General features: G+C 30.3%; 1 protein-coding gene across 1 annotated transcript in view; it reads right to left on the reverse strand.

Annotated features, from left to right (window-relative positions):
* LOC127705546 (plastin-3-like) overlaps window positions 1–23,964 on the reverse strand; it is a 37,759-nt gene continuing 13,795 nt past the window's right edge. Inside the window, exons 2-13 of the mRNA XM_052209872.1 lie at window positions 20,592–20,750; window positions 16,520–16,689; window positions 13,854–13,949; window positions 11,527–11,737; window positions 10,049–10,234; window positions 9,230–9,304; window positions 8,365–8,572; window positions 7,757–7,933; window positions 6,886–6,987; window positions 6,078–6,187; window positions 4,676–4,819; window positions 1–3,718 (exon numbers count right to left, since the gene is read on the reverse strand). Coding sequence (XP_052065832.1) covers window positions 3,551–3,718; window positions 4,676–4,819; window positions 6,078–6,187; window positions 6,886–6,987; window positions 7,757–7,933; window positions 8,365–8,572; window positions 9,230–9,304; window positions 10,049–10,234; window positions 11,527–11,737; window positions 13,854–13,949; window positions 16,520–16,689; window positions 20,592–20,750 — 1,806 coding nt within the window. The 3' untranslated portion in view covers window positions 1–3,550. The remainder of the gene's footprint in view (window positions 3,719–4,675; window positions 4,820–6,077; window positions 6,188–6,885; window positions 6,988–7,756; window positions 7,934–8,364; window positions 8,573–9,229; window positions 9,305–10,048; window positions 10,235–11,526; window positions 11,738–13,853; window positions 13,950–16,519; window positions 16,690–20,591; window positions 20,751–23,964) is intronic.

Consider the following 23,964-nt stretch of genomic DNA (forward strand, 5'->3'; position numbering starts at 1 on the left):
TAGTATTGATATGTTTATTTAAGAAATCTATCATTCATACAAATATATTTATACCAGGTTTTAGCAGAATTTGTTGGAATTAAGTTATTAAGCATCAAGCTCTCACCATAAACATATATACAAATCCTCAAAAATTAGCCAAAAATATATATAATATAGAATATGCATAAAATGCTGTGCAAATAACAGTCAATAGGATCAACAAATTAGCATTCCAAAAAAAAATATATGGAATAAATAAAAATAGACATGATAGAAACAATGGTAAACTTAATATAAAAATGATAAAAATAATTATTATAATCTGATATTGTAAAAATCTAGCTCCAAAAATGCTCCATGTTTTCTTGCTTTTATATAAAGAATCTTGTTACTGTGGATTCATTAGTTTTTTGGGGTACCGGTAATAATTTTCGTGGATTGGGGGAAAGTTCATTTCCTTGTTTTTTTTCATTCATGGTTTTATAAAAAATCTATTTCCTATAAGAAATTTTTATTTTGTTGAACACTTAAATTCCTGGTTCTCCCTAACCCACAAAAATGTGTACCTTTAACAAATAATCCACAGTTTTATATAAATTATTAAAAAAAGATACACCATAATACCAACAAAAGCCTATAAATAGATTTACTATCACAATTAATTGTGACCTTTTAAATATTTCACGGTATCTTTTTAAATTTTTTTTTTTTATTATTGGAGAAAGTAAACAAAGTAAATAAACTCTGCATATCTCTTCATTTTACATATTAATTTTAGTAATATTATTTCATACTACATTAAAATTATAAAATATCATTCTCAGTAAGACAAGATTAAGTAAAAAAAAGCAGTAACTATATTTATTATTGCTGTACCAGATATAACTTATTACATATCACACATATACATTTTCTCCAAGTTATATACATCGTAATAGAAGTTGTACTTAAAAACAAAGTTACCGCAACCAAGTAGTTCTTTTCAACAGAATGCTTGTGAACAATTACACCATAGGGTTGATTCTATGGATTTTGCAAACCGGGACAAACTTGTAAGGGTGAAAGAATTTGAAACAGACTCTGTGAAAATTACTTCTTGCTTCCAGCATTATAAACACCACTTCTTATATCTACCAGCCAATTATTGGGCCTTAACATCAAAGAGTGACCAGCCCAAGATTGGTGTTTTATTGTGAGATCTCTTATGTTAGATTTCTTGAAAAATGGGGACTTGTGTAGGATAGATAAACAAACTTTTAATATATATTACAAAATGACTACTTTCTTCAAAACAAACATACTGAAATTTTGATTAATTTTATTAGCTGTTAAACAAAAATTACTCTAAAAAATTGTTGTATATTTTTCTACCAGGCATCTAAACATTCTGCACAAGCTTTTAAATAATGACCTGCATAGGCATCCAAATAATAATTTCTGTTTCAACAAAACAAAAAATTATTGCCATTTCTATGGAATATAATTGTACAGAAAAAACTTAAATTATATTGCATTTACATTTTTGTTGGTTATATTTACAAAGCATAAACAGCTTATGGTAAAATGTGATAAATTTAGATATTTTCAGAGACATTATAGAGCCATGCCAAAATCAGATTATATTGAATGTGATTGGAATGACCTATAAAACAAACTTGTAGCTATCACAGATGACTTTTATAACTTTCACACAGCTTAAGATGAGACATAACATTTCCTGTAAATTGCTTTCATATTTTGGCTATAAAACTGAAAACATGCATATATGGTCCCTTTAAAATTCAATTGGTCCAGCTTAACAAGTGATTTAAACATAGCACTTGGAAGACATTGAAAAAGCCATTTCATTCAAACACACATGAGAACCTGCTCAGGAACAAAGAGATTGCAAAACTTTCTCCTTCCAGGTAAAATAATGTTTTAAGGATTTGAAATTTCCTTTTCCTTTTAAGAACAATTCTTTCGTAGATACCATGTATGTTACAATGAAGCAGCCATCAACATACCTATTTGATCATTTTTTAAATATCACTTGGTTATGCATACATTTAACTAATACATGTATATAAATGGTCCCTTTATCATACATAGTTAAAAACTTAAAATAAAACAATATTCCAAAACTTATGTTAGGAATGCATTGGTTTTTGGTTAACCTTGATTTCAAAATTGTCGGGGTCAAAATGTACAAGATTTATTGGACAGGCTAGTCACATCTTACTAAAACATGCTCTGCAAGCAAACTATCTCTTTTCCTTTTAAGTGATACAAAATGATAGGTACCAATCAAACCATACTTTTCTTCTGGTAAAAATGAGCAACTTGAAAATTATTAACAAGGTCCATTCCCAAGCAATGTCATGAATGTAGAAATAGGTCCAAACCTTATACCATTAGCTAACTCATACATGTATCAATTTGATACAAATTGTACATATAATTATCATGCTGATGTGGCAGGTTGTTCAGGAATGTGTATAATCTTATATGTAAAAGTTAAATGTTTCAATTAAGAATGTTCTGTTTTAAAATAATTGAAAGTTACCGTAGCATGGCCACATATACAAAAGTAAGGAAATTTCTTATTTCTTTTTTTCACATTCCACTTGAATACACTAATGTAAAAATCTAGTCATGATTGTTCAATTATCACATTTGGAAAACTATACATTAAAATTTGTTATTGTTGACCTGACAAGACATGATTAAGGGGAGATAACTCTAAATGTAATCCTCTCCTCCCATTCTATATAAGAACCAATGTTAAACCCAATGTCATATCAGGTAAACAATACTAATTTTTCACTAAAATCTAATCCTGCAAGCTATACTGAATATCATATTTAAATTCACTATCAATATAGTCCTTGATTCTAGTCTAATATGGCAAAATTTTCTAGCTTCATTCTATGATAAATTCTAGCATGATGATACAAAAAGATTTCATTTTTGAAAGAGATCTAGCTTAATGACACAAGAACATTTCTCGTTAAAATATATTCAAACGAACAATACATTTTCCTTTAAAGAATTAAAACTTCTTTTTTTTTGAAAATTGTATTAATATTCTAAGAAAAACCCAATTATAGTTTCCCATGATTTTTACCCATGTTTATCAGTACAGTTATATCAATAAGCTCCACTGTATATACAATAAAAAGTGCACAGTTAGACACAGCTATAAAATCAGGTATAAATGGAAACTTTTTTAAATATTTGTTTTAAAAATTTACAGTCAAATGTTAGTTTACATGTATCAAAAGTATCATTATCTAAATAAACTTAACCAGTTTTAAATTAATTTTTTATAATTCTAAATTTTAAGCAGAATCGGTATATTCATAATAAAGCTTGATTTTGTTACTTCCCTTCTTTAAACATAAGATAAATGCTATCCCTGTCTGTCAAAAGTTCATGTGAATAAATTTAGCAGAAGCTAAGCAGTTTGATTTGACCATCCCATCCCACAGTTCATCCTCACTCACATCCTCGACAAATGATTAAAATACTGATATCATGTGTTATTAATGAATTAAATTAGCATAAAAGTTTGATCAGATGAGGGTCTTCAATCTTCTTGCTGCTTGTTCACCTGCAAGTCCTTTAACATCAGACATGCAAAAATTGTCATCACCATTTTTGGTTTAACTTCAACAATGTCCTCAGGAAGTGCATACACTTTTGCACCAATTTTCCTTGCCATAGAAATGGCATATTTAGCATTTGACAGTCGTTCCTGCAAAGTAAAAATATTGTTTAAATGCAATAGGATATATGATTTTTCAAAAATCTAATTTTATGATAATAGAAATACATTACAAGTTTAATAAGATTCTGTAATTTTGATTGGCTGTCAGAGGCTATTACTGACAACATTAAATCAATAAATAAAAAACAAATGAACGACTTGATTAAACTTGTAATTTCATGGTTGTAGTATTATAATGTAATTATAAGAATAGAATGCTTCTTTTTGTAATTTTTTTGGGCCTAAAAGGGTTGAACATGTCTACGTTTTTAGTATGAAGCACTTAGCTACTTCATACAAAAATGTGCTTTGGTCAACGCTTTTACACCCCAATAAAAGTACCAAAAATATCATTCAATTCTCAAATAAATTTTTTGAATTATTACCGATAGCTATGCATTTGTTTGTTGGTATAGTAGTATTTTTATGCAATATTTTGTTTTTGTGTGAACATCCATGAATTTCTTTGAATTATCTCCCCTTGCTACCTTTTTAAATTATTCACATTTTGTATATGTACACATATCATAATTGTTAAATATTTCACCAGCCTTACTTTTACCTATTGAGCTATTGGGTAAGTAGGAACACAGTTGTCAGTGATTGCAACTTTTTTATTTGAGATAAGGAAAACAAATTTAGTGTTTTTCTTAACATTTGTAGTGTAAATTCAGACTATTAAAACTTATTTCAATCAAATAGGAAATATAAACTGTTTTATTTCAAGACAAGTGCAATTCAGACTGCAACAATTTCAATTCAATAGGAATATAAACTGTTACTATACAGATATGTCTCACCAGTGTGATTTTAACACTTGTTGACATTGTGGCCAACAACTCCAGAAACAGCAAGTACTTATATGCAACTTTACACAAAAATTTCAACTCAACTAAATCTGAATCAAATTTGATACATTAAGATTTAGCTGTATGTTTAACCTACCTCTTCATTAGAACAATCTTTAACTAAATCAAAGTTGACCATATTTCTTTTGATGCAGTCAATTAAATCTAATATGGCTCTGCTGTCATTGAGAGATGAATCTTGGAATGAGCGTAATGATGTTTTCTTTCCACCTTCCTTCAACTGAAATCAGGCAATATCAATATAGTAAACATTAATACAAATTTATCATATATAATGTATGATACAGGAAATAGAGACATAAAGCTCCTCAATTATCTTAGGCAGGGCATAAAAAGTATTGAGGATGAAAAGACAAAATGTAACAAAAGAATGACCCAAGTCAAACTTGTGACACCTTTATTGTGTAATTTACAACCTAATCCAACAATACAACGTCCATTTTGATGATTGGTTAATCACTTTTATTTTATTTTGAAATACTACCAAAGGAATGGACTAAACTTTACTCATTTCCAACATTAATCTGTATGACTTTCTTCTGTGTTAAATTAGATCTAGTCTCCACTTAATACAAAAAGACAATTGTTTGTGAGTTGATATTAAATACACAGGAATGAATTAGCAATACCTAATTCAAGAAAATAAGTACAGACAAAACAAAGGAAAAAAATACAGTATAAAATGTATGGTTTTGAAAGATGAGGCATGTGCAAATATGTATTTCATATTTATCTATTAACTCTACTACTTTTCAGTACAAAGTTGGTTCCCTTTTGATCAAATTATTTTAGAGATGTATTTTATTTCAATCATTATAAACTCTATTTAATTTTATTCTTTCTATTCTAAAATATTTCTTTTAAACTTTCCAACAATGACCACACAAAAAAATCTTGATCCCTATCATTTTCTATTCATATCTAGCCACATGTTCATGTACCTGTCCCATATAAGGAACTTCATCAAAGGTTGTTTTTTGCTATATCTCTGATTGCTTTTCGTCATTCTAATATCAATCTATTTTCCTTTACTTTTTGCTGTTGCCATATTTAATAGTGTCTGCTCAACTCCAGTCTTAATTGACTAGGATTGTCAGTTTTCCTACCCAAGTTTGTTGGTTCTCTCCAGCTTCCTCCACCAATAAAAACTGACCGCCATGAAATAGGACAATAGTGTTGAAAGTGGCGTTAAACACCAATCAATCAATCAATCAACAGTGTCTGTAAAAGATATACATATTTTTTCTGGCCTGAGGATAGTAAGTTGACCTCTAGATGTCATTTAGTTCTTGTGTTGATGGGTAGCTGTCTCATTGGCCAAATACATCCTTCATAGTCCTCAAGTATTCTGAATAAGTTAATTGTTTCCTTTAGATAAACTGACTTCTCTTTTTAATGCCAATAAATACAAAGTCAGTGATTTGTGTTTTTTCCTGCATCAGAGAAACAGAAAATGAATTTTCCATAGACTTACTAACCTTTCCATTGGCCCATTCTGTAATAGCCTTGTCATTGATTGGTGAATCACTTCCAGATATCTTGGTTAACAGTGATAATGTATATCCTCTCATTAACTGCCATACCAAAGCTAAACAGAAAACAAAGTATGGACTTCAGTAACATTCAGATACCATTTTACTACATAGACAATGTATTTGGTTTTTATCAACCAAAAAAATGAAAAAAAAAAAATTTTGCTACAAAATCTTGATGTTAATAGTTATTAAGAGATCTGAGTTTGGTCTTAAAACTAGAGTTAAGAAAGCTGATAAAGTTGACTCATATCTTTACACTAAATCCATTGGATGCACACCGATTGATACTTTAGTCTGGGAGAACATGATTTATTTGTTAATTGTAATTGGCTTTGAACTAGCTTTTAGTAATTGCTGGTACTCTTTTTACTTTGCTTTGTGTCTATTGTTTTTTATGTTATTTGTTTTTGTGCCTTGTACCGATCCTGTGTGCTAAGCCAATTGCAACTGATTTTTACAGTTTGTTCTTATGTTGTGCTGTTAAACCACTGTCCCAGATTAGGGGGAAGGGGTGGGGGAGTCCTCACAAATATGTTTAACACCACCACATTCTTTATGTGCCTGTCCTAAGTCAGGAGCCTGTAGTTCATGGTTGTCTTTGGTTCTTGTCTGTTATATTTGTTTTTCGTAAATTGTTTTGTTATAAATTAGGCCATACATAACTTCCTGAAAAACATCTTTTTTTTTTAATTCAGATAGTTAAGATATTTCCTGTCCCCCTTGGTACATAAACATAATGCTAAGATCTTACCTAATGTTAGTGTTTCATTTCCCTCAAGAATGTCTTGACCACCAATTCCAACCAATGAAAACTTGCATTGTTTCCCTAACTCTACTGCATAGTTGCAATTCTCTGAAATAAAAACAATAAAATCTAAATTCCTTTCATCAAATGACAGGAATAAAACTTGGGATTATATTTTCAGTTTGAACACACACATTATCTCACTGTATATTAATACAGCTGTAAAAAGGCAATTGTGAAAATATTTTTTCTTCTATGATTTTTATTCATCCATCTTTGAAAACATTTTTTTTTATTATTATCATAACTACATATCAACATTTTTTTCTCCACTCAAATGTTAAGATTACATTTCAAATACTTCCTTGTCATAGCAATATTGAGAAACCTCCTACTATGGGAGACAACTCTAACATATATATATTGAAAGCTTCCAAGCACACTCTGTTAAAGAACGACATAATGACAGAATTTGTAAGATATATTTGCATTCTTTTATCTTTTATTTGTTGATATTTCCCTACATCCGTGTTCTTCTTGCATTTATATCTAGCAAGGTATTCTGCTCCGAGGATTGTAGGGGACTTTTTAAACTTGCAGTGAGGTGTGATCCTTTAGCTTTGTGTTGAAGGCCACACTGTGACTTTCAAATGAAGAGCAGCAACAAAAATGGATGTTCCTTTACCTAGAATTTTGTCGAGCGAGTTTAAAGAACTACTGTCATGAAGTAGAACACCTTATTCAGTCTTTTCCATTATTCTTATATATATAACTTTCAGAAAAAGCACCAACCTTTTAAATGCAACTGAAAATTTCTTTAATCAAATAGATGATGCTTTTTTTTCATTACACAACTTAATTTTTTTAACAGCCATACCTAATTTTTCAAAATTAACTCTCATCTTGTTGAATTTCTTGACAACTTTGTTCCAGTCAACACATCCTGGTTTGATATGGTCATAAAGTTGGAAAATGACATGGCCATCTTTAAGGTCATTGTACAGGTATGATACGAATGGATTCACACCCATACTGTTCATCCAGTTTCTGTATGCTGAAAGTAAGTATATTTGATTTAATATTAGTGTTTTTATTGCTATTTATAGCTACATTTTTCCATTTATATAAAAATTCATCAAAACATACAGTACCTATTAATGGAAGCAGTGTGGTCCCCTTAATGTTTTCACCATTTTTCTCGGTAAAATTTGGTTCATTGCAGTTGCATGGGAAATGCATCACAGTTACTTGATACACCAAACTAATTTTTTTCAAATAAAAGTAATTATATTTCATGCTCATTTCACATTTTTTCTGGTTTTTATATTTAGAGAGTTTTCAATCTATAAAAGTATAAACTAACTTGACACAAAAACCCATCTTGATTGTACAAATAGATCAAACTACTTCTATCTTACTGATGCCACTCCTTATTCATAAAAACCAAACCTAAAAACACATGAAGAATTATTAAACTACACTTACTTTTCTCTTCTCTTGTTTCTTCAATTTCAACAAATTCAATATCTTCTGGAGGCACTAGAGCAGGATATGTGTTGAACAAGTTAGCAACAAAAGCCAGATTCAATTTAACATTGCCAGTAACAACATCTTTAGGTCCAACAAAACTACGACATCCAATCTTGTCAGCCTCGCACAGCATGGCCTCAGCTCTCATGGTATCATCATTTTCCTGTTTACATGTACAATAAGTCATGAGAATAAATTAAGACCACTCATAAGGAGTCTAATCACATATCAATTGAAAACATTTTATATTTAGTAAACCAACTTATTTTTTTCAGACACTCTTTTCGTGTTTAGCTCTTTCTAGCTTTTTTAAAGTAATTTATCTTAAAAGTTTGCAATTTTTTAACTTTGTTTGTAAATTCATATAAGAGAAGATCAATGATTTATTTGAGACAAAAATTAATACTTTTTAACATTGTCTCAACTTAGTATATAATTCACTATAAAAATCTTTTTGAGAGATAGCAGGTGCGATTTTTTTCAATTTGAATTTATTAATCTAAAAGAAATAACTGTGTTCTTGGGCCTGATGTCAGATAATTGTAATGAAGCATGGACACATGATCTATATCTCAATCAGATTTTTATAATTCTAGCTTTTTTTGTCTGTTTTCTAATATTACAATATATAACATATAAAGCCCTAGTGGAAAAAGAGCATTTAATTGAAAACTTGAATTACATTAAACACTAAATATTTTTGCTACTGTGATCCAAATAAGCACGAAGTAAATATGACTTTCTCAAATGTTTGCCTACACATTTAACAACAAATATAAATAATGTGTTACAAACAAAGTTTGAAATCAACTATACTTACATTCATTGGAGCTAAGGTTACTCCACTGTCTTTTGGTGAAATCTGGTTCAACAAATGACTGTATGCCTCTGAATCCTGAGAAAAAATAATAATACATTTATGGGTGATTCAATTATGATCTAAAAAAATAATTTTAGTGTGTGTCTACTGTGTTTACATTTTGTTTAGTTTCAGTTTAATTTATTCATCTCTTACAGACCCAGGGTCATTTGTAGCTTCACATACTGTATGGACAAATGACTATTGTTAAAAACTGTGTGTATTTTGTACATTTGGTATTTTTCATACTATTTCAAAAATTCAAAGTCAATTCAGTACTGTTCACAAATTCTGTCTGCAGTCAATCAAGACCTAATGAATTATTTCAGTATATACAGTTCAGCTTCGGTAAATACATGTAACAGTAACCCTCAAAATGTAGGTACAGACCCCAAGTACATAAGGAGAGACAGTTATAAATTTCAGACAGAAGACATACCTGAAAGTTAACAAGAGTGCTGCATATCTCTTGTTTAGACCATTTACGGAAATTTAATATGAACAAACTGCCATTTCATTTCAAAATCTTAACTACTAGTGATGAAAAAACTGGAGATCCTATTTTTAATTTGATATATTGTTGATGTGACTACTAAATATCTTTTTTATTCATATGATCAAATGGCTATTTAAGTTCAAAATCTAAATATAAATGATGCCAAAATTTGACCTCTTTTTTTAAATTCAAAAATATTGCTGCTGTGCCATCTCCGTGACATTTCCCTTGAGCACAATTTTTCATCAACATGATAATCTGGTCAAAATCTAAACATAACATACCTTGATATCTCCACCAAAGTTTTGAATCTGTCTGCTAATGCCAGCATTTCTGAGATGATAGTTGACCCATCGGATGAGGATTTGTTCTGGGGACAATTTGAGAAGATCAGCCTGTTCTTCGCCTTCTTCCAACAGCAACACAAGTCCTGGATGGTTCATCAAGTTAATATCACTCAACAAACCAATCTATTTAAACAAAGAAATGACAATAAAAGTCTTTAATAAAGTAGTGAAAATTCAAACAATATTGGGATGTTTTTCTTATTGGGAAAGTTGCAACGGAATTGGTTTTGCAAAATCAAAAACTCAATTTTTGGTTGTTTTTACAATCTATTCAAGATAGGAGTGTTTGTACAAAGACAAATTAATCTTATGCTCTCAGTCTCAGTACAAGAGACGATTGTCTTAAGGTTTTTTTCCTTAATCAAGTATATACTTAAATTAAATTCCCAACAGAAGTCAGTAACATATTATAACTCTGTGCATACAGTAACAGCAGCCAGTTGTATGAACATGTCATTAGTCTAATGAGCCATTAAGTCTTCATTAGCCTAATGCATCATAAAGGCTTAATGAAGACTTAATGACCCATTAGGCTAATGCCACGTTTGTACAACCGGCTGCAGATGTACAAAATCTATTCTTAACAAAATCAACTCTGATGTTACTTTACTAAAATGAGATGAAATTGTTTTTTTTTTCAAATACATATATTTATATTATTCCTCATGTATTTTGTTATGTACCCTGATAAATAACGGAACAATTTCTGTAATCATAATCATTGTTTTAGAAAATTTAAAGTGTGTTTCATACAGCACAATTGCTTTCATTTTTTTCTGGTAAACTTTTTGTATGACAAGATGATAAATGATATATTACTCCTTGTAAATAAATTTATCATAGATACCAGGATTGAAATTTTGTACGCCAGATGCACATTTCGTCTACACATGACTCATCAGTGACGCTCGAATCAAAGAAGTTAAAAATGCCAAATATAGTAAAAAGTTGAAGAGCATTGAAAAAGACATAGTCGGAGATCACATGGTGATCCCATCATATTTTAAAACCTTTTTTGTTAACTTGTGATTAGTGATGTTCTGATGATCAGTTCTATTTGAAAATCAGTCAGTTATGGTAATCAAACTACCAATAGATAACCATTTTTTTTCTTCAGCATTTTCAGGATGTTATTCATGTGCCTGTTTGCACTTTAAGAACAAACCTGATCACATAATCGATAGGCAGTTGGTTTGGCTAAACCAATTGTAATCAATTGTCGGTTATAAATTTTTACTGATCAACATCATAACTTGTGTAGTTGGGTTGCTATCTCACTTAAATATACCTCACAACTCCTTTTATTCATATCATTTTTAATGCTTTATATCTATACAATCTAAACAGAGAAAATTAGCAAATTTTGAAATCAATAATTTGTAATTCAAACCATGTAAGGTCCAAAAATACTTTACCTTGATGACTTGCCACAAGAGACCAAGAACCAAATGTTGTTTGCCATCCATCAAATCTTGGGCACCAATATTGACAATATTACATCCTATAGAACTAGCAGAGTTTAAAGCTAACACATGGTTCTCGTGCATTTTGTATACACTTATTTTTTCATCTTTGTTGATTGTTCTTTCGTCTATGGTGTCTGGGACTGAGCAGTTGATCAATTTACTGTAAAGACAAATATTTTATTTAGTTTTCAACAATATCATAATTGTATAACTTCTTAACCATGCTTATTGTCTAATTTCCTTGTGCAAACTTTAACAGATGAGATGAAAAAATTATACTCCCTCAACTCAGCAGGGGTTCAAATTAGCGGTGGTCCGAGGTCCGCGACCTTCCATTTTTGCAGTCGGACTCTCGTTTTGGTTACAAGCTACGCCCGACGGACCTTTGGTTTGAAAGAAAATACAAATAAACTTTGCCGACCTGTTTAAACAAAAATTTCCAAACAATCTCAAAATTTATTTTCATCATTATTATTCATGACAGCGATGTTCATTTTGTTCAACCGCTAGCTTTATACCGAAAATTGCCAACTAGTAATGTAATCCGAGTAAAATCGTATCTGACTGACAAAACAACATTGAAAAACCAGGGGAAATCAACATTGGATGCCATAAACCGGAAATGAAGAAAATATCAAAAAACGGATCCAATTCCGGAGCGGATAAGGGTAATTCCGGGTTTGCCGATCAAATACAATGAAAAAATAATAATTCCAGGCAGTTGACAAAATACATCTATGATGATAAAATATAAACACTAGAATTGAAAACCAAAAGATATATTGAAAAGAAAGAAAAAGTAGGAAATATTTTTTTACAGAAACTCAAAATTACTTTTAGTTCATAAATTTTCATCTCAAAATCCATAAAATGTGACAGTAATTTTCTTTATCATTAATAAATATTGATATTACATGTAGATTTTTGTATAGTGTAAACGTATTACTACAATTCCAAGAGGTAATGTCTTCTCAATTTTAAAGGACCAGTACAAATCTGGAAGTTTCTTATCTTATTTTCACAGAGGAACTAATGCATTATAATAGTGCAACTAGATATGATACACTTAAACCATAGACATATATACACATGTATATACATCTCTGCTTAAACAGCTTTGAATTTGAACTGTTTTATAAAATGGTATAAGTAGTAATAAATTACCAACAGTTGAGACAACACACCCACCCATGGTGACACCCTCCTCAATAACAAAAAAAAATAGATTATCTGAATTATAATATACAAGACAATTACAATTGTTATTAAATATTTTATACAACAGTGACTTTGACAATGAAACAAGTTGACCTAACACCAACAGCACATTAATTTTGTTACTTGTATCTTACTATGTTAGGAAATATTTCAAGTAAAAGTAGGACCTGGAATTTAGGTTGTGGACCTTTCAGTTTGGAGTGTCAAAGGTCCTGGACCTTCCAGTACCAAATGTTAATTTGAACCCCTGCTCAGCAAAATAAATGCTTTTCAAAAGCTATAAAGTACTTAAAGAAACTTGATGCAGGCATTTTACACAAATAGATACTCTGAGAATGTAAATAAAATGTGATGCAATTTTATCATTACAGTTTTTGTAACTGTATCTATCTGTGGTATAAAATTCTATGGTCTGTAGGATTTTTTCAAGTCACAATCTGGAAAATATCTTGTTTTCACAAAGTCCTGTTACAACTTTTTGCAGAATCTTCGAGTTCTTTATGAAATAAAGTATTATGATAGAATACACTTACATTATGAGTTCAAGGCAATGTTTTGTGTGAATGCTCAGATCGTAAATATGTTTTGCCATTTGATAAGGGACTTTGCATTTTAAATTTCCATTGAAGTTCTGTGTTTTTGTTATTTTACTTTTTTGATTACAGAAATCAATGCCTTGATTGATTGATTGATAGGTGCAGCAAATATTACATTGATATTCAAGATAAAATGTTTATGCTATATGGATAAACACTGCTTTATAAAGGCCTTACCCACAAAGTCATATTTTTAAGGCAATAGCTCACAATGTCACAGTATGCAAGAACATATTTTGTACAACCAGTACACGTTATAATGTCTTTTACATGTAGATGACCAACCATTACTCCAAATCCTAAATGCTGCACGACTGGCATAGAGGTGGCAAATATCAATTTAAAAGTTTTTGGTTTGACCAACCCAGGGAATGAACACATGACATCCTGCACTCAGGGCAAGCATTCTACAATAGTCGACCATTTGTGTCTGATCATATATTAATCAAAAAGATATCATACCATATTAAAATACCATTTCTGACACATTTATATAAATCATCTGTCTCTGGGTCTATTGGTAAGAGATTTTTACAGTCAGGATCCTCTTTCAAATTTCTGAAATATAATAGAAATCAGTTTAAAATCAGTTACTTTCAATCTTACAGGTGTTTTGCACAACCAGTTTTATCATTGACTAAAACAGTAACCAAGTTGTGATGAAACTAACATGAAAACAGGTTACGGGTTTGAAATATGTGATGCCATCAATATAAGTTAGTAAAAGGAAAATATGTCACAGTTAAATAAGTACAATGAACATTAATTAATGTAAAACCTCACCATATACATGTCTTGTGGATGCACAAACTCAGGCATTGGAAAAATGTTGTTTATTATTGTTTATTATTTTTGTATATTTTTTTTGCAGGATTCTGGTGTTTTTGCAGTATATTATACTGTCAGATATTTTATGTTAATTCCTTATCCTTTTAATGTATTACTTTTAAGTTCCAGTGATAAGAAAGCAAGTGTGACATGGCACATTTTAAGCAAGAAATGCTTCCATGCATTTATATGACTTACAAATTTTTCAGAAATGCAAATTATATATAACTTTACAATGTACAATTTCAAAATTAAAAAATCTTATAACATTTATTCAAAGTGTACATAGAAATTGATTTTTTCATCCAGTTTTTGGGCAGTTTTTAATTATTTTTTTGTGTGTGGCTAAGTTCACATTGTGTACATTTTTATATAATTTAGTAAAGTTCATATGCACATATATTATAATTACCATATAAAATATTGTGTTTAAAGCTTGTTTTTGTTTGGAGAAAAAAGTTTCATTCGAACAGATATGTGGACACATTACACATATATACATTCTAACATATATATAAAAATCATATTTTTGTTTTTGTACAAAACATTGTAATAGTTGTTCTGTTGTACAAACTAAGTCACATGCAGTAGTTTTAATAATTTGAGTAATAAGGAAAAGTTTTTATTTATGTTTCATGACAACAGAGTTTGCTATTTCACAGTCAAAATCTGCCATGAAGCACTTTTTAAGAGAAAGTGTGTTTTATACTCGTAATAACTGTATATGTTGTTTTGTTTTTATTTTTCTATCTTCTGATTATGATTACAAAAGGAAATGGTGTTTTATGCTAAGATATATTGATATATGTTATATAATATAAATGTATTTTTAATGTGTGTTTTACAGTCTCTCATAACTCTTTTTAGAGTGGCTCTTTTATAAATAGATCTATTATTATTATATCACGTTTTATAACAAATGTATCAAAGAGGGGACACTCTAATAAAGAATTTGTTGTTGTTGTTGTTGCATTTTATTGATTTATTGATGCTGATGGACATGAAAAATGTGAGGTTGCTGCACTGATATGTGACGTAATTGTCCAACATAATTGAGAGGATCTTAAAAATATATGGCAGTAGGACCAAAGGGAAAATGTATAAATTGTCGAAAAAATCAAATATACTTTCAATATTTATATAGTACAAAGAACAGAGAAAAAAATCTGTCCCTCATGTTAAAATGAAAGAGTACGATTGTTTATGGTATGTAATCATTACATAATTAAAATGACTTTCTGATATGCAATAAAAGTTGACAAATTCATGGAAGAACCTCGTTTAATTCAATAATAATGTTGTCTTCCTGCTTGGCTTAATATGACAAGATAAACATGATCAACAGGATATAAATACAAACACTAACTCATATTTCAGTCAGTAGTATTTGTATCTAAGTCTCACCATTTTAACCTTTAATACAAGAGGAGCAAATATAACATTCTTCAATTTAATACTCTACAACACTTTTCATAATGGAAAATATTCATTCATGGATATCCTTTTTATAATTGAATAGAATAGAAAACACTCCATATTTTAGATTTACTGCACAAATCAACACAGTTTTGCATTTCATTTTGAAACACCACTGTGCTTGGTTAGGGAAAAGATGAGCGCCTGCAAACAGGTTGAATCCCGCCACATTCTGTATGTGCCTGTCCCAGATCAGGAACCTGTAATTCAGTGATTGATGTTTGTTGCTGTATATCATATTTGTTTTTTGTTTACAGTTTTGTACATAAATCAAGCCTTTGTTTTCTTGTTTAAATTGTTTTACTTTTGTCATTTAGGGGCCTTCTATATCTTGTTATGCCATATGATTTTTGCTCATTGCTGAAGGCTGTACAGTGACCTATAGTTGTGAATTTCTACATAATTTTGACTTCGGTGGAGAGTTGTATCAATGGCAACCATACAAGATCTTTTAGGTTTATATAAATTGCCCTATTTATTTGTGTGTGTGTGTAATTTGGGGGATGTAAATTATGCTCTCAACTCTTATAAATCTATATCTAGTAAAAAATTAATTTCATGGAATGTTGTTTCATGCATCTACTGCTTATACCTTAACATGCTTAACTTCAATTTAGTTCAAAATTATTTTCCACTGGCCACATAGGTTGTAACCTGCAGGTATTACTTGCCATAATAGTTAAAATTAACACCTTTGGACAAGTTGACAACCATTATTTGTCCCCTGATAAAAATATTCCGATATTTCACAATTTTTTACAAAATTCCTCAGCTATACCTCTATATAATTACAATGCATATATCCATAAATTTAAACTGGTTACCTATTAATCCATTCTGCAAAAGCTGTTGTTTCTGCTTTCTTCACAGTATGTGTTGTGCCTTCCACAGAAGCATGGGAAGTCCCACCATGTGTTTCAATGTCTTTTCTTGTAACTACTTGTTTCTTGTATTTAATTCCAAAATCTTTTTCTCTTCGTAACTTGGCATATAACTGAAAAGGTACAATGAACATGATGAACTGTGCTGCATAAATACATGAATATATTGTGTACTTTTTTAAAACTAAATAATTGAATCCCTAGTATACTAAGACTTCTATGGACTTCAATTTTATTTGAATTAGGAGTTATTTCCCTTTGCTGTCATATTGTTGGCCAATGTACACACTCATTTTACTGACCCCTACACACAAGAATAAAATGCTTCGCTGGGGCGCAGCTTGATACGACCGCAGAGGTCGAACCCTGAACAGTTGGGGCAAGTATGGACACAACATTCAAGCTTGATACAGCTCTGAATTTGGATTGTTATTAAATATTTGACACAGCATAGGTTTCTGACACAGAAAGAATGTGGGCTAAGAACTTGAATTTTTGTAATTTACCTATTATGGTCCAATGTCCAAAATCAAAATACATGGTTAGATTCAGCATATCAAAGAACCCCATATATTCAATTTTTGTTAAAATCAAAAAAAGTTTAATTTTGGACCCCAACTTGGACAAACTTGAAAACTGGGCCCATAATCAAAAATCTAAACACATGTTTAGATTCAGCATATCAAAGAACCCCAAGAAATCAATTTTTGCTAAAATCAAACTAAGTTTAATTTTGGACCCATTGGACCTTAATGTAGACCAATTTAAAAAACGGGACTTAAAATTAAAAATCTAAATACACGGTTAGATTTGGAATATCAAAGAACCCCAATAATTCAATTTTTGATGAAATCAAACAAAGTTTAATTTGGACCCTTTTGACCTCAATATGAACCAATTTGATAGCGGGGCCCACAAATAAAAAATCTAAATTCATGGTTAGATTCAGCATATCAAAGAACCCCATATATTCAATTCTTGTTGAAATCAAAAAAAGTTTAATTTTGGACCCCAACTTGAAAACTGGGCCCATAATCAAAAATCTAAATACATGTTTAGATTCAGCATATCAAAGAACCCCATATATTCAATTTTTGTTGAAATCAAACAAAGTTTAAATACTGGACCCTATCTTGGACCAACTTGAAAACTGGGCCCATAATCAAAAATCTAAACACATGTTTAGATTCAGCATATCAAAGAACTCCAAGAATTCAATTTTTGTTAAAATCAAACTAAGTTTAATTTTGGACCCTTTGGACCTGAATGTAGACCAATTTAAAAAACAGGACCCAAAATTAAAAATCTAAATACACGGTTAGATTTGGAATATCAAAGAGCCCCAATAATTCAATTTTAGATGAAATCAAACAAAGTTTAATTTTGGACCCTTTTGACCTCAATATGAACCAATTTGATAACGGGGTCCACAAATAAAAAATCTAAATACATGGTTAGATTCAGCATATCAAAGAACCCCATATATTCAATTTTTGTTGAAATCAAACAAAGTTTAATTTTGGACCCCAATTTGGACCAACTTGAAAACTGGGCCAAAAATCAAAAATCTTAATACATGTTTAGATTCAGCATATAAATGAACCTCATATATTCAATTTTTGCTAAAATCAAACAAAGGATTTTTTGGACTTTGGACTTTAATGTAGACTATTTTGAAAACTGGACCCAAAATTAAAAATCTAAATACACTGTTAGATTCGGCATAACTAATAAATAAATGTGATCAAAGATTTTACAAATCTAATGCGCCATACTGTGCAATAAAAGATTACTTCTTGAAATTTTTCAATATTTGAAATTTGAAAAAAAAATAATATTTGAAGAATAATTCTTTTTAATTTCTGAAATCCGAAATGAGAAAAAATTGACCCCCCACAATTTCTTTTTATCCCCCCCCCTTTTTTCCCCAAAAAAATTCTTTCCCTCAAGATATGGTCATAATCTCAATTCAAATTTCCAATGGAGTTGGCAACCATAATTACCCATTTAATTTTACCATAGTGCTATCTTAATCTATTTTATAATAGAATTAAAAATATAGTGTCAAATCTTTCATATGGATTTTTTTGTAAAATAAAATGATGCAACATTTGCAGATATTTTTACTGGTCTTCCTTTATAAATATGCATTTCTTTAAACATAATTTAAAAGCAGTGTAAGGGAAGTAACCAAAACGTTGTATTTGGATTACCTCCCTTACACTGTTTTAAATTATCTTTATTGTTCATTAACCATTACTTTATACATAATTTAAAAGCAGTGTAAGGGAGATAATTTCAATGATGTATTTGATTTATCTCCCTTACACTGCTTTAAATTATGTTTTGTACTAAAGTATTTGTTCATTAACCAGGACAACCTTGTTTTTCCCCCTTTTTTGCCCCTAATTCCTAAACGGTTTGAGCCATAACCCCCCAAAGCAAATCCTAACCATCCCTTTGTGGTATGGAAACTTGTAGTATAATTTCAGAGAGATCCATACACTGTTCCACAGTTATTGTCTGGAAACTAGAAAATGCTTATTTTTGGCCCCTTTTTGGCCCCTAATCCCTTAACTGTTGGTAACATAACCCCCAAAATCAATCCCAACCTTCCTTTTGTGGTATTTAACCTTATGGTAAAATTTCAAAAAGATCCATTCACTTAAACTAAAGTTAGAGTGCGAAAACCAATGTGTATTCGGACGACGACGCAGGACGACGACGACGACGCCGGACGACGACGACGACGACGACGACGACGACGACGCCAACGTCATACCAATATACGACCACAAAAATTTTTTTGCGGTCGTATAAAAATAGTACTGTAAATTCAGAAATTATTGCAAACATTCATTATAGTAATTTTAGAAGAATGGACATAAATGTGAATTTAATTATTGCGATTCCGGGAGCATATGCATACAGATATATGTATTAGATATCAGAATGCAAGTTCTTAATATTGCAATACTCACCCAGTTGCATTATTCACAATTAAAAAAACCTTGCAATAATTTCTGAATTTACAGTATTCAAAACAATTTTCATAGCCTTTTATAATTCATCACTATGATCTAGTAAGGATCATTTATCAGGCTTGCTTGCACCAAATGTTCAAACTGGGCTAGTCAAATAAGTAAATCAGCCTGTTTTCATTATGTTGAAGCAGGGAAATGTCTCAAACTCAATGTCTGACACCAGAAGAACTATTGTGTAATACAAATTTTCACGGTTAGAAAGGTTCAATAAAGTTTTGTTCCAGAAGATGATTGTTAATTTGTATTTTAAAGTGGTGTGTTGCCATGGTTGCAAGGATACTTTATGCTATAAAAGCAGCAATTGCCAAAATCAATTTGCAAAATCCTTAAGCTTTGTAGGCTATTTCAAGATTTCACACTGGATCAGTGTTTTCGTAGCAAGAGTCTAGTAGTTCTGATATGGAAATTATATATATATAGGAACTACATTTGTCAATTGATCTAATGCAACAAAAGATTTCACTCATTTTTGTTTTTGTATTTGCTGTTATGAACGTTAATCTCAGTTTTATTATTTTTGTTCAACATGTGAGGCATACAACTACCGGTACCACATGTACCATTGGGTTACTATCTAGGCAAAGTATTTTCATTAATTGGCAGTTTACATTATGCAGGTTGATTTATTATTGTTTGTTTAATATGCAGTCGCAAATATTACATGGATGTTCAGGACAAACATCATGGACACACCAGTAAATGAGCCTCCTCATGGGGTTTTTGATTATGTGATTACTTGGCCGTTTTTATAGTGATTATTTGATTACCAGACCTGAATAAAATATTTCATGACCATTTGATTATTTGATAATCTAGATCTGTATTTTTGATTATTTGATAATCTTGTTTAAAAAAATAATTAATGATTATGTGATTATATTGGCAAAATATTTGTGATTATGTGATTACTTGGACACCCCCATGAGGGGCCTCGTTGGGAATTAAGGACATTTGTTATTCCTGATACTTACGTTCTGGAATTCATCAATATCAAGTTTGCCATCTTTAATTTTTGAGTCGTACTGATTGATAAGGTCTCGTACTTCATACCCAGGCAGTTTCATTCCAACCAGTTCTAAGGCAGACTGTAATTCTGATGCTTCGATGTAACCACTCTGGTCATTGTCCATCTGCAAAACACAAAATAATTTATGTTATTATGTTTATTCATCATGATCATGCAGGGCTTTCATTTGAATTGTGGTGTATAAATAAAAAGTGTTTCTTTGGAATTCTTTGTCAACTTGATTTTTTGAAACCAGTAATTAACATTATCTAGGATTGGACCAAAGACTTGTTAGCTGAAACTTTCAAGCAAAAGTACATTGAAAGCAGATCTATACCAATACCAAGATCAAGATCATTTTACTTAATCCACTGAGGATCAAACCTACGACACCTGCACTGTTGACAAAGCAATTCTTAATCTATTAGGCTAGGACAATGCAAATGTCTGACATCTTGTAATTATCATACTTTCAGTGTCTTATGGTAAACCACAATGAAGATTTTATTGTTCCAATTATGTAACTGGTTTAATAACAATGTTGGTTTTTTAAACAAAAACATACATGTCCTGGTATGTTATTCAAAAAGATTGACTCTAAGGACAATTTAAACAACATGACAGATAATAACTTCATTTAGATAATTTATAAGGAGAAAGGGGTGGTTGAAGTTTCAAACTAATTTTCAGCCTTTTAACTGGCTCTGCATCTTTGTTGCTGCAAAATATCATAAATTCCAATAGTTCCTGTTTGCATATATATGCAACTGCACATACTTTTGTGGGGCAATGATGGATTTTTTTGTGCATGTACATGTATGTTATTGAATAAATTTACAAGATATTTTCATTTCAATTTATCTTCAGTCATCTTATCAAATAAAACCTTGTATAAAAGTACTGTCAATATGAATATGTATTTATAATAAGTTGGTCACAAAGATAATAAGGTAGGAAACTAGGTTATCCATATAAACTTTAAATTACATCCTGGTACAGAGAAGAGAGATATATATATATAGAGCTGGTTTTCTCTGGATTTGTTTAACTGGTGAGATCATAATCTAGAGTTTGATAAAGACTAAAGTCTTATTTTCAATCTATATGAGACACTTGGGAATTACTGGGAAGCTTGCCACAGAACCTCATTACATTGCTCTGATCATTATTTCTTACAATAAATTAAAATTCATTGTAATTAAGCATGATGAATGTCTTAGCAAATGCTTAGGAGTGATGTAGAGAAGCTGTAATAACACCCTTTTAAGTTATTATAGGCATATTTTTTCTGTAATAACATAGGTGTACTATGCATGATTGGCAAACTATGAACTGTTATATCTTTCTATAGTTAAATATACATAAAGACAATAGTAATATCAATAGAACTTGTATACATTTTAACAAAACTAATGATGTATATTGTCCCTTTGAAACATGTAATATAAATATGTTATCACAGTTCTTTCATTTTTTAGTTCACAATAACAAATGTATGTTATTTTTCTCTAATAACCCTATAGAGTTATATCCTTGACTGATATATAAGAGTTGAAATAATGTCTTTGTAAGACATTTCAATAATTTTGTGTCCTTAAAAGATTTCTATTACCCATAAAATAAATTCACAAAAATTGTTTCTACTATGTCTCCAATATAATGAAACATAAGCAAACACATATTTATCTTTGTTTATATCAAGTATATGTTATACTTCTACATACCATGCATACATTGCATGTTCATTCAAAACTTTAAATAAGTTTTTCAACTTTTAAAGAAAATTTAAATCCAGAATTGAAATAAATATTCTGATAAAATGATGAGGTCAGCATTCTTTCTAAAACCTGTATATTTGCATTTTTTTCATAGGTAAATATTTCCCTATCACAAACCCTCCCTTTAAATCAGACCATCAAAATGTTTAGTTTATTAAATAGACTTGTGGATTTATTTGAGCAGATAGTTTTATCTTCCCCAAATATATGTATGCAATAAATATTGACATTGGGGTCAAATGTAAACATAATAAAAACTTTTAGGATAGATAAAATTCTCTATGACTTTGTCAGTCTGAAACGGTCATCCCTTATAAATTGATAAATGATATATTTGACCAGGGAGAGACAGTTTTCAGAAGCGGGGGTAAAATATCAAAATTCCTAAAGGACCGTTTACATAAAGGGGAATACAATTGTATATTACATGTACAAGTACAGACACCAAAGTCTGAAGATCCAATCTGACATGACCTGCATTGTTACTCTTAAAATCTGACAGACTAATTAAATGTTTAAAATGCAATTACTTGTAACAGTGTAACATGCATAGGAATTATGTCATTGTTGAAGATTAGCATTTATATAAACAAGAGGCTCTCTGAAGAGCCTGAATCGCTCACCTGTAATTTTTTGCTTAAATCTTTCATCAATTTTTTGCTTAAATCTTTCATCAATGATTATTTTTGCTTTTCAATATATATTAATGAGTGGCCTAAAAATGCCATTTAAATGTTCTTTGCATCTGTCATATTTTCTTCAAAAGCAAAAAAATGCATTTTACCCCTATGTTCCATTTTAGCCATAGTGGCTATGTTTCTTAACCCACAAGGAAATAAAATACAAAATTTATACTAGGTACTCTGAAACTCATTTAGCCCAAGTTTGGCTGAAATTGATTCAGCAGTTTCAAAGGAGAATATTTTTTAAAGTAAGCAAACTACATGTAGATGAACAAATTGTGAAAAATTGTCTTTAAAGGACAATAACTCCTTACGGGGTCAATTGACAATTTTTGTCATAAGAAACTTATTTGTAGATCTTACTTTGCTGAACATTTTTGTTGTTTACAGTTTATCTTTATCTATAATTATATTCAAGATAATAACGAAAACTGCAAAATTTCCTTAAAATCATCAATTCAGGGGTAATAAACTAAAAATCAGATACCCGATTTGGCTGATAATTTCAGGGCAGGTAGACCTTGACCTAATGAATACTTTAACTTCTTGTCTGATTTGCTCTAAATGCTTTAGTTTTTGAGATATGAGTCAAAAACTGCTTTTTACCCTATGTTCTATTTTTAGCACGGCCATGTTTTCTGAGGCATCAGAAAATAAAACACAAACTTTATTCTAGATAACCTAAGAATAATTCAGATTAAGTTTGGTTTAATAGTTTCAGAGGAGAAGATTTTTTTAAAGTTAGAAAACATGATAAACAAATTGTGTAAAATTGTCCTTAGAGGGCAATAACTCATTAAGGGGTCAATTGATAATTTTGGTCATATAAACTTATTTGTAGATCTTACTTTGCTGAACATTTTTACTGTTAACAGTT

Source organism: Mytilus californianus, unplaced genomic scaffold (genome assembly GCF_021869535.1).
Source record: "Mytilus californianus isolate M0D057914Y unplaced genomic scaffold, xbMytCali1.0.p SCAF_6, whole genome shotgun sequence".
NCBI lineage: Eukaryota > Metazoa > Mollusca > Bivalvia > Mytilida > Mytilidae > Mytilus > Mytilus californianus.